At 35.7% G+C, this 16546-nt stretch overlaps 1 protein-coding gene across 2 annotated transcripts in view; it reads right to left on the reverse strand.

Moving 5' to 3' along the window:
* The window catches only part of HERC1 (HECT and RLD domain containing E3 ubiquitin protein ligase family member 1), a 156347-nt gene extending 140313 nt beyond the window's left edge, over window positions 1–16034 (reverse strand). For both annotated transcript variants that reach the window (XM_068963684.1, XM_068963682.1), the window contains exons 1-4: window positions 15105–16034; window positions 8591–8686; window positions 1551–1745; window positions 433–744 (exon numbers count right to left, since the gene is read on the reverse strand). In XM_068963684.1, the coding sequence (XP_068819785.1) occupies window positions 433–744; window positions 1551–1745; window positions 8591–8686; window positions 15105–16034 (1533 nt within the window). The remainder of the gene's footprint in view (window positions 1–432; window positions 745–1550; window positions 1746–8590; window positions 8687–15104) is intronic.
* Between the last annotated feature and the right edge of the window lie 512 nt (window positions 16035–16546).

The following is a 16546-nucleotide window of genomic DNA, read 5'->3' on the forward strand; positions in this document are numbered from 1 at the left end:
CAGGCTCCTCCATCCATTGAATTTTCTAGGCAAGAGTACTGGAATGGATTGCCATCTTCTTCTCTAAGGGGTCTTCTCGGCCCAGGGATCAAACCCAGGTCTCCCACATTGTGGGCAGACGCTTTACCGTCTGAGCCACCAGGGAATCCCATGTAAGGTACTAGATAAATATTTATGACATAGATGATTCTCAGTTTCCTTCTGTAAAATGAAAATAATAATTGCTTTAATAAGGCTGTTAGAAGAATTAAAATTTAAAACTATATGTGAAAGTGTGCTGTAAAGCATCAAGCAGACATACAAAAGATAAGCCAAAGGGTTAGGAGGGGGGCTACCTCAGAACACACCAAAATCTGAAAGGTAGTGTCTATTATAGCAATCATGAGTACCAGTGCAACTAATTATTTTTAAATCCAAAAAGAAGGCACATACCTTTCCCTGCAGAGGGCCCTGAATAAGCTTGGGATATTTCTGTGTTGAACTATTTCCATGTCCCAGTTTCCCATAATCACCATCTCCCCAGCTGAAGACTTCTCCTTCCGTAGTGAAAGCTAAAGTATGACCATCAGATCCTTTAGAAGATGAGACCTTTTTAATGGACCTGTGAGGCTCAAATGTTAACTTTTTTAAAGTAGACTGATTATTAGAGTCACCAAGGCCTAGTCTTCCATAGCTGCCTTTACCACAAGCTCTGACAGAGCCATCTGTAGAAATGACAAAAGTGCAGTATTGTCCAGCTTCAATCTATAAACAAACAGAATCAGATATAAAATGCTTCTGTGAGAATCAAAGAATAATATTAAAGTTTATCTTACCAAAGAAGCTCAAAGGAAATCTTTTAAAGTAGAAATGCATCTCCACAGAGATTAAGAAGTAAACAGAAAAATTAAGAACATTATTAATGGCCTAGTCATACTGACTTCATTGTTAACTCAAATTAATGTATATTTTATCTTTTCAGGTTATCTATCCAGTTTTGGTTCAACAAAACAACAAAGTAAATGTTTTAGCCTCCTCCAATATAACTGGTAAAGGGAAAAAAGTAAAATTTTCCTGTAATTCCTTAAGGTCCATTGTAAGAAGAACCATGTAATATTTATTCTAAATTCATTTAAGAAAAACATATATTTTAATAAAAATATAGAAAGTTCCAATTTGCCTAAAAGGTAGCTACAAAGGTAAAAAATGATCACAATAAGAAAATGAAATGCCAATATGGCAAAAGGAAAATTCTAATTTTTACCTAGTCTTATTTACTATTTGTGTTGAATATATGGTAAGTCTGTTGACATTCATAATTCTTTTTGAAACTCTTGATGCAAATTTGATTTTTTAAAACTTGGAAATACTGTTAGGAAAATGAGGGACTTAAAATATTTTTTTCTATAAAAATGCAAAAACTGATGCAGTATAGTATAGAAACAATACAGATAAGAAAACAAGCAACAACATTCACTCATAAAAACAAAACCCCCCCAAAATCCCACTCATAACATTATTTAAAGCAATCTCTGTCATCTACCAATTTATAAAATATGCAGAGAACTCACAGTCTGAGCATCAGAGAAACTAGGAGCCAGTTTGGGTTGTAGTATTTTCTCCTGTGTGCCTTCTACCAACTGATGGCTGCTATTGCTCCCCCAAACATAAACCTCACAGGTTTCTGAAACAATGGGAGTATCACCAGTCTGAATGCTATCAGGGCTAGCACATGTTCTTGAATAATCAGAAGCCATTCTGCAAACCTATTAAAATAAGAAATATGCAATGAACACTTACGACATCTTTAGTATAGATATTTTTATAAATATTCTCTGAAATTGTTGACTTTCTTTCTTCTAAAACTATCTCAACTGCTCAAATAACCTAAGAACAACACATCCAATCTTAAACACAGATGACTAGATTATCTACTCCTACAGAAAAAAATCACTAAAGGATATTAACAAACATGGCAAAAATGGGGAGGAGAAGACACAATCAACTTTTCTACCTAAATATTTTATTAACGCATAAAACAGTACTATAGAAAAACAAGTAGAAAAACTGCACCTTTAATAATCCCATCACCTTAATATATGTTACCTTTTTTTTATATATGTCCTTCCAGAGTTCTGCATATATATGCTTTTCAACAGTTATCACAGTGGATATACAAATGATGACACAAAATGACCATACAGAATTTTCTTTGTCTACCTAGTCTTCATAATTGAACCAACAATACTTCATCTGATGTAAAAATCACAATTTACTTAAACATTTTCCTTCAAAAGGACATTCAGATTCTTTCTACTTATTAGTTATATAAGCCATTTTTAAGAATATAGCTGCTGCTACATGTTTAATTACTTTCCTTAGTAGAGAAACTCAGAAATGGGACTATTATATGCAAAAAATGACAACAATCATATGATTCCTAAAACATACCATACCAAATTGCCTTTGTAACTGGTGTTATGATATTATGAATAAAATGAGGGCTTCCCTAAAAACAATAATGGCCCAGAGCAATTCAACACTCACACACGTATCTACACATATCTATACATGTATGTATGTATAGATATATATATACACATAGGTATATATGTATATCTATGTGTATATACCTATGTGTATATATATATCTATACATATATAGATATGTGTAGATACGTGTGTGAGTGTTGAATTGCTCTGGGCCATTATATATATACACACATACATGTATATATCTATATGTATATAATCTATATAATCTATCTACATTATCTCTATATATATTATATATAATTGTATATACATTGTCTACATTATCCATACATACATTATATATACATTGTATATATATTATATACAATCTATATATACATTATCTATATATATACATCTATATGTATATATAGATATAGCTATATAAAAAATCATGGCTTATTTACCATTTGTGTTGAATATAATGGTAAAGTCTATTGCCATTCATAATGCTTTATAAAAATTCAGGCTTCTCCTCTCCCCTCCTCTCTCCTCAAAACCCTGCCAAAAGCATAGAACCAGGGTTGTCATCAGTTTCCCTAACCAATGAATAGGGCTATGTAAGAGTACCAGTCTCAGGGCATTCATACCAGTAACTATTACACTTTAAATTTTTTTGAGAAGTTCACTGGGGAAAAAGAGGATGCATTCTTTTAATTTCACAGTTCCTTATTATCACCAGAACTAAAATTTTCCCAACTATTTGCTTACCACTAATTTGCATCCATTCATTTATTAGAGCTCAGTGGATTTTTTATTGACCTGTATGAATCCCATACAATAATGATACTATCTCTGACTACAGTATTTTTCAATTTGTTGACTGCTTTTTAAAGCTTTTTATTTATTTATTTATTGGTTTTGTTTTTTCTGAATCAACCAAAATAAAAGAGGAATCTTTAAAAGCCAATATATTATATCACCAGACCATTAAATGGGAAGGTACAGAGTAATTTCAGTCAGAACCTTTAAATAGTACCCAAAAACAAGAGAATATGTGTGTCAAATAATTTTCAGTGAACACCGGGAGAGTTCTGAGAACACACAAAATGTGCATAAATAAAGGCTGTTAGTCCCTAATAAAAGATCTGAAATTCTGCTGCCAAAATAAGGATTATGGGCTCAAGTAAGTTAGAATTTATCTCAAGATCTATTACAGTAGTCTCCCTTTTCCCACAGTTTCACTTTTTTGTGGCTTCAGTTATTAGCAGTCAACTGTCATCTGAAAACATTAAATGGAAAATTCCAGAAATAAATAATTCATAAATGTTAAATTGCATACTGTTCTGAGTATCATCCCTCTGTCCAGCATAGCCACATTACATAAACTATTCACCCATTAGTCACTTAGTAGCCATCTGGTAATCTGCTCAACTGCCAGTATTTCGGTGCCTGTGTTCAAGTAATCCTTATTTTACTTAATAATGGCCCCAAAGTCCAAGAGGAGCTATGCTAGCAATTTGGATGTTCTCTTATTGTACCTAATTTATAAATTAAGTTTTAACATAGATATGTATATATAGGAAATAACATGGTACTTATGGGGTTTGGTACTATTTACAATTTCAGGCATCCATTGGGGGTCTTGGAATATATACTGAAGTGAAGTGAAGTGACAGTCACTCAGTTGTATCCAATTCTTTGCGATCCCATGGACTGTAACCAGCCAGGCTTCTCTGTCCATGGAATTCTCCAGGCAAGAATACTGGGATGGGTTGCATTACCTTCTCCAGAGGATCCTCCTGACCTAGGGATCAAACCTGGGTCTCCTGCATTGCAGGCAGATTCCTCACCATCTGAGCCACAGGGGAGGCCCATTATATACTGGATGGATTACCATTCTATAATAGGGCTTAAAAAATCATAGCCCTCCTTCCCTGACCCCCACAAAAAAGAAAGAGGAGGAGAAGTTGAGGGGACAGGGAAGGAGAAGGGGAAGGGAAGAGGAGAGGGGAAGAGAGACAGAAGGAGAGCAAAGCAGGAAAGAGAGGAAGAAGTAGAGGGAATGGGGGAGGAAGTAAAAAAAATTTATTCAAAAGACTTAGAAATGTTTTTTAAAAACAACTACAGGGTGGGAAGAATTCTAGGAAGATGACAATAGCAGCAGCAATGTAGTTTTCCAAACATGGAATCACTGCACAGAACAAAAAGAAGGCAAAACTCCAAACTCATGCTTAACATTCACAATAAAGCTAGACAAACATAGTTCCAATAACTCCAAAATATGAGCAGGTGCAAACAAACCACTACCAAACACAGAATGTGCACAGTAATATATCTGTACAGGAGGAAGCCAGAGAATATCTGACAGATCGAAGAGTAAGAAAAAGGCCCAAAACAACCAACCCAGTACTCACCAGAAAGAACAGGGAGCCAATCTAAGCAGCTGCAACTGGGAAGAGCTTTGCCCTCTCTAAAAAGCAGGTAAGTACAAAGGATCCATGAGAAGTCTGCAAGAAGCTAGAGCAATCTAATTCGGTGACCTCTTGAAACTGACAAGCCAGTACTCCCTTCCAGAATACAGCCCTCATGCAAAGCAGAAACACTAGGAGTGGAATAAAAGTTTAGCAGAATGGGAACAACAGAGAGAAAAGAGAGAAGCTTAAGATAAAAGGTGGGGCGGGAAATATGCTGGAAACCATCTTACTTCTTTTTTTTATAATATTACATAAAAATAATAGAGGAAGGGAGTCTTTGGATTTAGAAAAGCTACCTTGAATCTTATCCCATTCTAAAACTTTAGGAAAATAAAACAAATTTTTCATAAAAATAAGCAACAGAAAAGTACAAAGGTCAAATTCCATATGAAGCTATTATTGGGGGGAGCGGGGGAGGGAAGAGACAGAATAACATCACTACTTTTAAATAAAAGCAAGCCAGAAGAGAACTGCCCACAAGACATATCAAACTGTAACCTATTTCAAAGCCAGCTAAAGGGATTGAGAAAATGAAACAAGACATGAAAGAAAAGCACAAATCTGAAATAGACTTGTTCAAGAATAAGGTGACAGACTCAAAAAAGAATTAGAAATAAAAGAAAAAACATCATTTTGGAAATGAGTAAACTATAGGGAATCTGAGAGGAAATAAATAGAAAAGATAATATCGTAAGAGCAACAAAAGATTAAAAGGATACAAGTTGTTTAGAAATAAAAAAGAAATGAAAATCATATAAAAAGTATTAAAGAAAACGTGAGAATTACTAGTTAGGCAAAGATCCAACAAATAAGCAACAGGAGTCCTAGAAGAGAACCAAATAAAAAAAGAGTAAAAATAGTACTAAAAACAATAATTTATGGAAACTTCCCTGAAATAAAAAAGATTTCAGACTACATATTGAAATCTTCACATCTCTAGAATATCAACCCTAAATGGATAACATCAAGATGTATTCTAGCAAAATTACCGATTTCTTCCAAAGAGATCCTTTGGGCTTCTCAGCAAAACAAGCATGTAACTCATAAATATATGAAAGAAAATCAGATTATCTTCAGACCTCAGCAGCAAAGGTTTATGACAGAAAAAAATGGATAAGAAGTAGAAGGAAAGAAAATGTGAACCAAAGATTTTATCTTCTCTCTTCTGGAAAGTGACTTTTAAGTATAAAAAGCATAGCAATTAACATGTAAGAACTAAGAGAATCTTTTCCATAATTCTTTACTGAGGATTCTACTAGAGAGTAAGCTTCAGACAACTAAAAAGAATAGAGAGACACTAAGAGAAACTGGCAGTGAGCATTAAAGATGTAGTTATTTATAGAACTCATACTAAGTGAGAGTTATATCGCAGAGTTATGCATGCTTTGAGTATGTACGTACAATACAACTACAAGAAACGGGGAAATCATATGTAAAAAGCATTTTTTAGTAAACATATGATGGTAGTATTTGTCTTATTTGAGGATTACTCTATGTGCCATACTATGTGACCAAAATAAATAATTACAGGATATTCTAATTTTACATCCCTGTACCTTGAAAACTGATGTTCTTACTTTGAAAGAAAGGAGAGATAACTGTAATATAGAAAAAGGTAAGTAAAAATTCTATAGCCCAGAAATTGAAAGTGTCAACTAAAGAGGTATGCTATTAGCTTTAAATACTCGCACACATGTACACACACACAGACACACACACACACAAACAAGCTTCCTGGCTCTACTGTAAGAGCCTAGAAAAATAACACTGACACAGTAGTGATGAGCACCCTGATTGTGATCCTAAAATACTATTTTCCACCAAAAGAAACCAAGGCTTATGGAGAAACAGCTAGCTAGCTGCAGATCCAGATCAAGAAATGTGTAAGATGAGTCCATCGTAAGTTCAGAACAATTTGATGGGTCAGTTAGCAAGGAAGCTATCAAAGATTACTGCTAAGTCGCTTCAGTCGTGTGCGACTCTGTGTGACCCCATAGACGGAAGCCCACCAGGCTCCCCCGTCCCTGGGATTCTCCAGGCAAGAACTCTTCCATTTCCTTCTCCAATGCATGAAAGTGAAAAGTGAAAGTGAAGTTACTCAGTCATATCTGACTCTTAGCGACCCCATGGACCACAGCCCACCAGGCTCCTCCATCCATGGGATTTTCCAGGCAAGAGTACTGGAGTTGGATGCCATTGCGTTCTCCTCGAAGATTATTAGGTCTATGTTAAAAGAACCTGGGAACCACCCGGAAGAGACTATTACCCTGAAAGACTGTTGGCCAAAGATAAGATAGTACCAGCTTCACTACAGATGATAATTCAGTGAAGTAAAACTTGAATAGGTTTAAATCTGAGTTTGTAATAGTATTTTTCAAGTGAAATCAACTGGTCAAGCTTGAAGGATGACAGAAGACCAGTTCATTAAACTGAAAACTAGTAAATAAAAATTAGTGTTAAAAATTTTTTTTGAATCAAACATTTATTCTGCTTTTCCTATTTGAACTGTCACAAGGTAACCAAACAGTCAATAAGGGAATCATCTCTTCATGAAAACATTCCAACTAACAACTGAGAGATGAAAGATATAATTAGAATAGTACCATTTTGCAACCAAGCACCAATGAATTAATAGATCTGATCATTAAGAATTCAGGGTTGCTAGTACTACAGAAAGAGAGACAACCAGATGAAAGATCACAACACCATGTATGATCTTGCCAAAGGGATCAAACCTGGAACAGATCAAATCTCTAGATTCACCTGTCAAAATACAAGAAATACATAGGAACTGTATTATGAGTAATCAATTAACAAAATCCAGATGGTAGGAAATTCTACAACCTAAAAAGTCCAGGTCCCTGAACAAATACATTGAAGGAAAAGATAAACATATACATATGATTTTTTTTTAGCTAGACAAGACTGAACTATGGTGTCTAGGGATGCACACAACTATAAAGAAATGCAAGGAAGTGACTACTCTCAGGATAGTGGTTCTTTGGAGAAGGAGGAAAGGGATAATGACCAGGACATGAAAGGGTTTCTAGAGTTGCTGGTAAAGTTTTATTTCTTTCCTGAGCACAGATTAAAAGGCTATTTGTTTTATAATAATTCCATTTAGGCACATGTTTGTGTTTCTTATCTGTTTTAATAATAAATTTTTAAATTAAAAAAATGCACCTTATACAAAGTCCAAAATGAATAAAAGGGTATGCATTGACAAATATGTCTCCCTCCCACCCCTTATATGACACCCCAGCTCCACTTTCTAGAAGCAACCAATCATTGACACCACTTTCTTTTGCATCCTTTCCAGAGACAGAATTGGATTATTTTTAAGGGATAAACAGAAGCATTTTAAGACAAACTTTTTGTTTTTCTTCTTTAATTTTTATTGGAGTATAGTTGATTTCCAATGTTGTGTTAGTTTCAGATGTACAGCAAAGTGAATCTGTGATACGTATACATCTATCTACTCCTTTTGGACTCTTTTCCCACACAGGCCACTACAGAGTTCCCTGAGCTATACAGTCAGTCTTCATAAGTTATTTATTTTATATCTAGTAGTGTGTATATGTCAATCACAATCTTCCAGTTTATTCCTTGACAAAGCAACTTTTAATGTATGATTATTTAAAGCCATGATTATTACATACCTCTTCAAAGAGACACAAAGCTGCCTCATAGAGTGAGCACAAGCCGTCAGATGTTCTGGTTGGTTCCCTCCACTGACTCCGATCAGCAGATGAACCCTATAATTAAGATATTGTGGAATACAGTTTGGTAAGGAGAGAGACATATATTAAAATCACTTAAACTGTCCACAAAACGTTTAAAGAACTGTTTATATAATTATGTGCTTTAAGATCAAATCCTAACATTACATCATGAAACCAACTTTTATGTATTGTAAAAGATGTGGCTATTGAGTGAAGCAGTTAATTAAGTACCAATCCCTCACTGATTATCTTATTAAACAGTGATTTGTTCTAAGGGTCACAGGTTTAACACAGAAACAGTCAAAGAGGCAGAATTTTGTCAATTACATACTCTTTGGGTGACCAATGTTTAATAAATGAAGTGAAGTGAAAGTCGCCCGGTCGAGTCTGACTCTTTGCGACCCCATGCACTGTAGCCCTTCATGCTCCTCTATCCATGGGATTTCCCAGGCAAGAATACTGGACTTCCCTGGGGCTGCCTTGTTCACTTGCTCCAAAAATAAAGCAGCATATAACCAACTTAACTGATGATCCTGACCAGAAGAGCAGTTAAGTCTGTTCCTCCATAGTTTTGGCATAACCAAAGTCCCACAAGTCAGTTGATAGCTGAGGAATCACAGCTCCTCTCTGGGACTAACAGCTTAATGTAACTGTCCACTTGACTCTCCATTTATAGACACCTTACAGGCATCTCAAATAAACATATTCAAAACTAAACTCCCAATCTAACATTGCCCCCATTTACCCAAACCAGTTCCTCCTATGCAATTCCTCCACAAAAGGACCCAATGGTTATGACCAGAAATCATTCTTTTACTGAAAACTGATAAATCAGAGTGAACTTGACCTGCACTGTTCCCTCAAATTCCTATATTCTTAAATCTTTACATCACAAATATCAAGTTCCTTCTCTGATTTAGCAATCCTATAATTGTAAAATTTTCATTGATGTCTTTATTTCAAAGGCTATTGTTTGTAAAAATACATTCTATATGATCACCTGGCAAACATACCATAGAAAAGTATATCCTCTACCGTAGAAGGGATTTGGGCCTACGTGCTCTGTAAGATCCCATCCAACTCCAGGACTATATGATTTTATCAGTTCAAGGTATTTTAATTAACATGATTCCTAGGTAATGAAAGAAATGATATTGGCTATTTAATTTACTGCTGGGTCATTAGGTGCTAAGCTACTGCTACCAAATCAATTTTTCCTCCTAATCCCTTAAGGTGGTACTTCTGGAATTTTAATGTAAACATGAATTATCCTGAAATTGTTAAAATGCAGATTCCAATTCAGTAAATATAGGTAGGGGCCTTAGATTCCGCATTTCTAACAAGCTTCCAGTGACACCAATGCTGCTGTCTGAGGCTCACACTTCCACTAGTAAGGCTTTAGAGAGCCACTTGCAGGTCTCAGAGTTATATCAGAAGCTGGCTGTTCAAAATTACCTAGTTCCTAGACACATAAGGTGTGGCTATACCAGAAAATACTATAAGGAACAGCCTCTCCAAATTCCATAATTAGCTGTATGGAACCTCTGGGAAAAACAAAATTGTAACCTGTGACTCCACTCTTTAAAGGTCACCTCTACTGATCACCAAACCAAAAGCAGATGAGAAACAACAGCTTACTATACCTTCTTGGGAGCTGGTACCATGGCTATAATGATCGGTTTTCTTATGCCTGTTTACAGTATAAAGGAAAACACTGAAAACAGCATAAGGTTTTCAGTAACAGACCTGTGTTTAAATCCATGCTTCATCACTTACGGGCAACGTGACTTAAGGATTAGTTTCCTTATCCTTAGACAGGAATAATGCCTCTTTTATTTAGGGGCTGTTGGTGATAACACCTGAAATTATGCATAAAACATCCGTAGCATAGTTCTTAATACATAGAAAGAACTCAAAACTGGAAGCAGTAATTGTCATTATTTTGTATGACGTACACAGAGAAAGAAAACACAGGAAGTCTTTAATATATTTTTGCATCAAACCAATCTTTTTAAAAATTCTTCAAAATCTGTCTGCAGTGACTGTCGTTGATTTCTGTTCTCCCATCAAAATCAGTATTAAGCATGAGACTAATCCCTCCCCAGTCAATTAGGATTAAAGACATCTCTAAAACCCATTTTGTATAGAATTCTTAATGTGTTTTGTAAATATACTACATAACAGAAAAAGAGGGCTACATCCAGGCATTTTTCATTTTGGGAAATAAAGCATGTTAAGTGTGTAACAATTCATACACTACTAACAGGAAGTTCAAAGGTCTAAAGATACAGGGAAAGTTAAAATAACAAAAATATGTGGTTTTACAGGTCTTTATTGAATTACCTTTCTCTTATTTACCTACCATCATAATACCTTTTCATTTTTTCCCTATCTGTCTTTTTATTAATAAGATAATCAGACAAGAACATTAAGACTTGATGGAGTACAACATTTCCTTCTGTTCTTGCTATCTGGTTTTATTCTTCTTCCAATTGTTTCAGTGACTCCCCACTGCCTACAGAATTAAGCTCAAAACCCCACAGCATGGGATACATGGCCCCACCTAGCCTGTCAGCCTTAGTTCATCCCATTCCACCATGAACATCCAGAAGCCTGCTCTCCCACACCTTCATCACTCTGTGAACACTAAACCTCTCACCTGAAGACTTTTTCAGCTCCCTCACTCACAAACCTCATGTTTGCAAGCAAACTCTTAATTTTTCAGCTAAACTTAGGCACCCTTCATTTTTAGCCCCTTCCCCTCTAGCCTTCCTCCTATGTCCCATGACCTGTCCCTATGCAGACCTCTACTACAGTCCACTACCATTAACATGAAATGTCTATGCATCTCTCTTTCCTTAAACTGTAAGCTAGATAAAGGCATGGATGCTACAAAGCTTATTCATGTTTTTAACCCAGAGCCTAGCAGTATCTGGCACACAGTAAATACCTAGTGGTATCAAAGGCCAAAGATGCCTTTATTGCTGTTTATATTTTTAGTTTATTTTTTAGGATGTGGGGATATACAGTGACATTATTTCCCTACTCTTTATTTAAATATAAGTTAATGATTATCTTGCACACTTGCACTCAAATCTCTGAATTACTGCATGTGTGGGTAGTGGAGATTAAGTAAGAATCACACATGTAAATACAATTTAAGGATGAACTCTTTTTTTTTAAGGCCTTATACCAGTTTCCCGATGGCTCAGCAAGTAAAGAATTTGCCTGCAAAGCAAAAGACACAAGAGATGCTGGTTTGATCTCTGGGTGGGGAAGGTACCCCGGAAAAGGAAATGAGAATCCATTCCAGTATTCTTGCCTGAAAAATCCCATGGACAGAAGAAACTGGTGGGCTTCAATCCAAAGGGTCGCAAAGAGTTGGACACAACTGAGTGACTAAGCATACCAGGTATTCAATTGATGGTTATATTTCTCTCCCTCTAACTTCTATTAATAGCTTGGGGGTAAGTTTCATCCCAGCTGCTCATGAGGAGAGAATCTTAAGATAGTGAGAATCAGGTCAGGATGAGGTCCAGTATACCAGGAGAGGCTCTAGATACTTTATGAGTTCTCAACTAACAACAACTGATAACACTGTAAAGTGTAAGAAATATGAATTCTGGAGACCAAGAGCATCAGATCCTATCACTCACTGTGCAAGAAAGAATAATATATACAAAGTTCAAGTTAATAACCATCTCTTTTCCCTAAAATCTATCTGAAATTTAATTAAATTCAATCTGACATAGGCCTGTGGTGACTCCTGGAGGGCCAAAATAAATCATACAAACATGCAAGATTCTTCCCCAGAATATACCCAGAATTCTGATGAAAGCTATCCTAGCCCCAACAGACTGAAGTGACTTAGCAGCAGCAGCAGCCCCAACAGAAAGTTATAACATAAGGGTATAGCCTAGGAGGGGAAGAAAAGAAAGTAGGTGTATACAACATTCTGTCCAGAAATGAAAGAAGTCAAGTGGAGAGAAAATTGGAAATCCAGCAATAAAATAAGTTTATTGTATTTTATATCTACTTTAAGGTAGGCCTTCATGGGGGGAAAAGTCAGTCTATTTCACATAAATAGTGTAAAAGCTCCCTATAGTAGTCAGAGAAAAACATGGGCTTTGCCAACAGACTAGGGGTTGTAAGAATTGGTTAACACAGTGCCTGGCCCATCCGTGCTTAATTAGGAGTACATGCTATACTTTCAGTTCTTTTGACAAACAGGTGTGTAACTTTGGATAACGGCCACAGTTTCTTCAGCCTTAAGATAACAGTAAATAATATCTTCTTTGCAGATTAACAAGATAATTGAATGAGACACTGCTTATAAAAAGCACCTGGTAGGTAGCAGGCACTCAGCGAGAGTTAGAGCTCTTCTTCCCTTATGCCAGGTACTGGGAAGCAGTAAGTAAAAATCCAAAAAGTGAATGGAATAGTATACTATACGTTAATTAAATGAATATTAAAGCTCATTACATAGGTAGTACATATATTTAGTATGAAGATTTCTTAAGTTTATAGAGCCAATTTAAACTCACAACCAAATATGCATACAAACATTTCCACCGTGCTAAAAGACAACGAAGCTAAACAGATACAGAGAAAAGTAATTAACTTTCTTTGGGCATTCTCTTCCCACTAAGGAGCAATACTGCAGGATAAGGTTTAGAGGGTAAGGCAGGAAAAAGGCCTCTAACTCAGGGTATTTAGCATTTTGGTTAAAAAGGAAATACACTAGGGGTAATTACACAATCATATAAGTTGACTGTGTAATAATTAACATCTTTTCTTTATGACAAAGGCAATGGAAAATAAATGGGACTGTAAAATGAAGAATTAAGTAACTCCTCACAGAAATATTAACATGTGACCAAGAACGGATACATTATTTTAGGTCATCAAATGGCATCACATATTTGAAAATGGTGTAAATTTAGAGAACGTTACCAGAAAGTATTAAGAATTGCGAAATAAAATGAGAAACACAGATACGCAAGTACGTGTTTAAATATTCAATAAGAAACCACAAGAGGCCTAAGTGCCTTTTACTGTTGTTACCTCAAATCTTTCTTACTCAGATAACCACATCTCTGGCTTTAGGTCTCTACTTTAGATAAAAAATCATGGGGCCTTTCCAACATTCCAGATTCGGAGCAAAGCACCACATGCTTTCCTGTCTACATTTTATTTAACATTAAGAAATTCAAATTTTCATAGATATAATCTAGAGTCTCCAAGTACTTACAATAAAATTATTTGTAAAAAAAATGACCCAATATTTACTATTCAGTTCACAAGCACAAAACATAAGCCAGGTGAAAATTTAAATGCCCTAGTTTAAAAGTAAATTCAACATAACTGTTTTTTATGAAACATTCCTGTCAATCCAAGAGCTCTTCACTTTTGGCAGGGGGTAAGACATGAAACTTACACGCATTTTTTATAAACTAAATAAATTTGTTAAATGATATATGATATCTGGTGATAAAGGACACCAAAAAGGCTGATCAATGTCACCCAACTGAAATTAAGTCAATTTATGAATGTTTTAATCTTTATATTCCAAATTTGTATTCTTATTTCAAACTTTTATTCTGTTTTCAAAAAGCATTAAGTTTCAATTTCAGAAATTCTTGAAATTGATCATACTGCACAGCATTTTACTGTTTATTCTTTAATATGGAATCCAAAGTTAGTTCTTTTATGATAATCAAGTAATTAAATTCATGAACAAGATATTCATTACAGATCTAGGACATTCAGTTCATCACTCCCCTCCATTCAGGTCTCTGCTCAAATGTCACAATTCAGACACTTTCTTGACCACATTAACTAAAATACCACACCTATCCCCTCCCCAATCTCTGCTTGAGTCCATCATTTTGCATTCCCTTTCCCTCCCTTATTTTAATTCTTAGAACTTCACACTACCTGAAATTTATATGCACTGTCTGATTCCCCCACTAGGCTGTGAGATCCAAGAAACTACATTTTTCTCTGCTGTATCCCTAGGGCCTAGAATAATATTTAGCATATAGTAAATATTTAATAAAAATTGAGAAGCTTGAAATTAGCAATTTCTTTGTCAAAAGATCTCCATACTCACCAGCCAAGGCCCCTCATTTTACATTTGAGTTTGCTAAAACACAGCGAAGTTAGATGAATTTCTCAAGTTCATACAAGAAGCCATAAAACTTAAACTACAATCCTGACTCCTGATTCAGAAATCTTAACATAACACCAACTAGTCAGTCCTTAAATTACATATTGACATCAACACATATGAAAGTTTCTTCACTCCAAGTATGTAAAATATTTAACTAACCTAACAACACCAGTAGAATTCTCAAATTGTTCACTGTTACCAACAATTCACTAAAAGCTGAGCTGACCTTTTCCAAAATTGTTAGGTAAGAATTTTAAAGCTGAGATTTATTATACATACCAAAGAACGCCTCATCTGCATTAATATAGTCATAAAGCAGTCAAAGCTGATCATTCCTTCTTGGCTTGACAGTAGTTTGCTTTTCTCCATGGAATTTACAACTGCTGAAGCCCCCAATGCCATTTCTATCCATTCAAGGAGATACCGCAAAGAACCTCGCTGAGCTGCTAAACCAAGCAGCAACTCAGAAGCCAATCTACGACCTAAAGTGTCTGCTCCAGAATTGGGAATAGTTACTCCTTTAAGAAAGGTTGTTACTTGTGATAAGCAATCCAAGCCCATAGGTGGAATCTTGCTTTCATTTGCTAAAGATAATGGTGGCAAAGAGCTCACAACTTCAATTGCAGTATGAATAACGTCATTGCAAAGACTGAGACCAGGTCCCGACACAGGCATCATCCAACTTTGTCTCAGAAGTGCAAATAATAAACTTAGACCAGTTCGAACACCCATTTCTATAAGTGCATCAGTGCTTGACCGAGGACGTTCACTAACAGAATGGACATCTGCTGAACCAGAGCTGCTCTCCGGAGAATGCTGCTGCTGTTTCACTTTGCCTTTGTCGTGGTATTTATTAGAAAGTGCATAGAAGACACGCTGGAGTACAAGCAATCGTTTTCGAAGTGCCCCAGCAAATGGGGAATCCGAACATACCATCTTTGCAAGTGCTAGCTGACTGCTAAGAAGGGCATCCAGATAGTGGTCCTGTTCATCGCTTGAAAGAGACTCACGTTCAAAGTCTGGCAGCTGTGGTCCTTTGAGGCACAAAACTTGTTGAGGCAAAGGTACTACTTCCTTATTGCTGACCAGTTTAGAATATAAAACAGCAACCCCCTCTCTTGTAGCAATAGATTCACTGTCCTCTGTAATCCAGGAGCTGTTGAGGTGTTCAAGCCATTTCAGTTTCACTGGTGGAACCATACTTGCCATATTGATTTACTCTTCAGCCATTAGTTCTATAAAGAGAGAAGAAAAAGCAATCAAAAACCTATGAAGATACTTCAGAAAATGTTTAACTTTCATCACATATTACAATTAGTAATCTCAAACTGATGATGCACAAAGTCTAGACTTGAGTTAACAGTTATGTACCAATGTTAGTATTTAGGCTTCAATAAATGTACCATGGTTATTTAAGATGGCAATATTAGGGAAGGGCATACAAGGGTGAAGGGCATACAAGAACTCTGCACTATCTCTGCAAATTTAATGTAAATCTAAAATTATTACAAAATAAAAGTTTTATTTTAAAAATCAGTGATTTATGTACCTTTTTCTCTTTGGATTCTGGTCCCACTATCAGTATAATAGTGGGTTCTACATGAAGATGGATCCCAGATTTATATCTCCTGACCTCTCCTCTAAAGTCCAAACTTATAAATGTAATTGTCCACTTGACCTCTCCATATATAGACACTAATAGGCATTTCAAATTAAACAAA

The sequence above is a fragment of the Capricornis sumatraensis genome, chromosome 2 (assembly GCF_032405125.1).
Source record: "Capricornis sumatraensis isolate serow.1 chromosome 2, serow.2, whole genome shotgun sequence".
NCBI classification, from domain to species: Eukaryota; Metazoa; Chordata; class Mammalia; order Artiodactyla; family Bovidae; genus Capricornis; species Capricornis sumatraensis.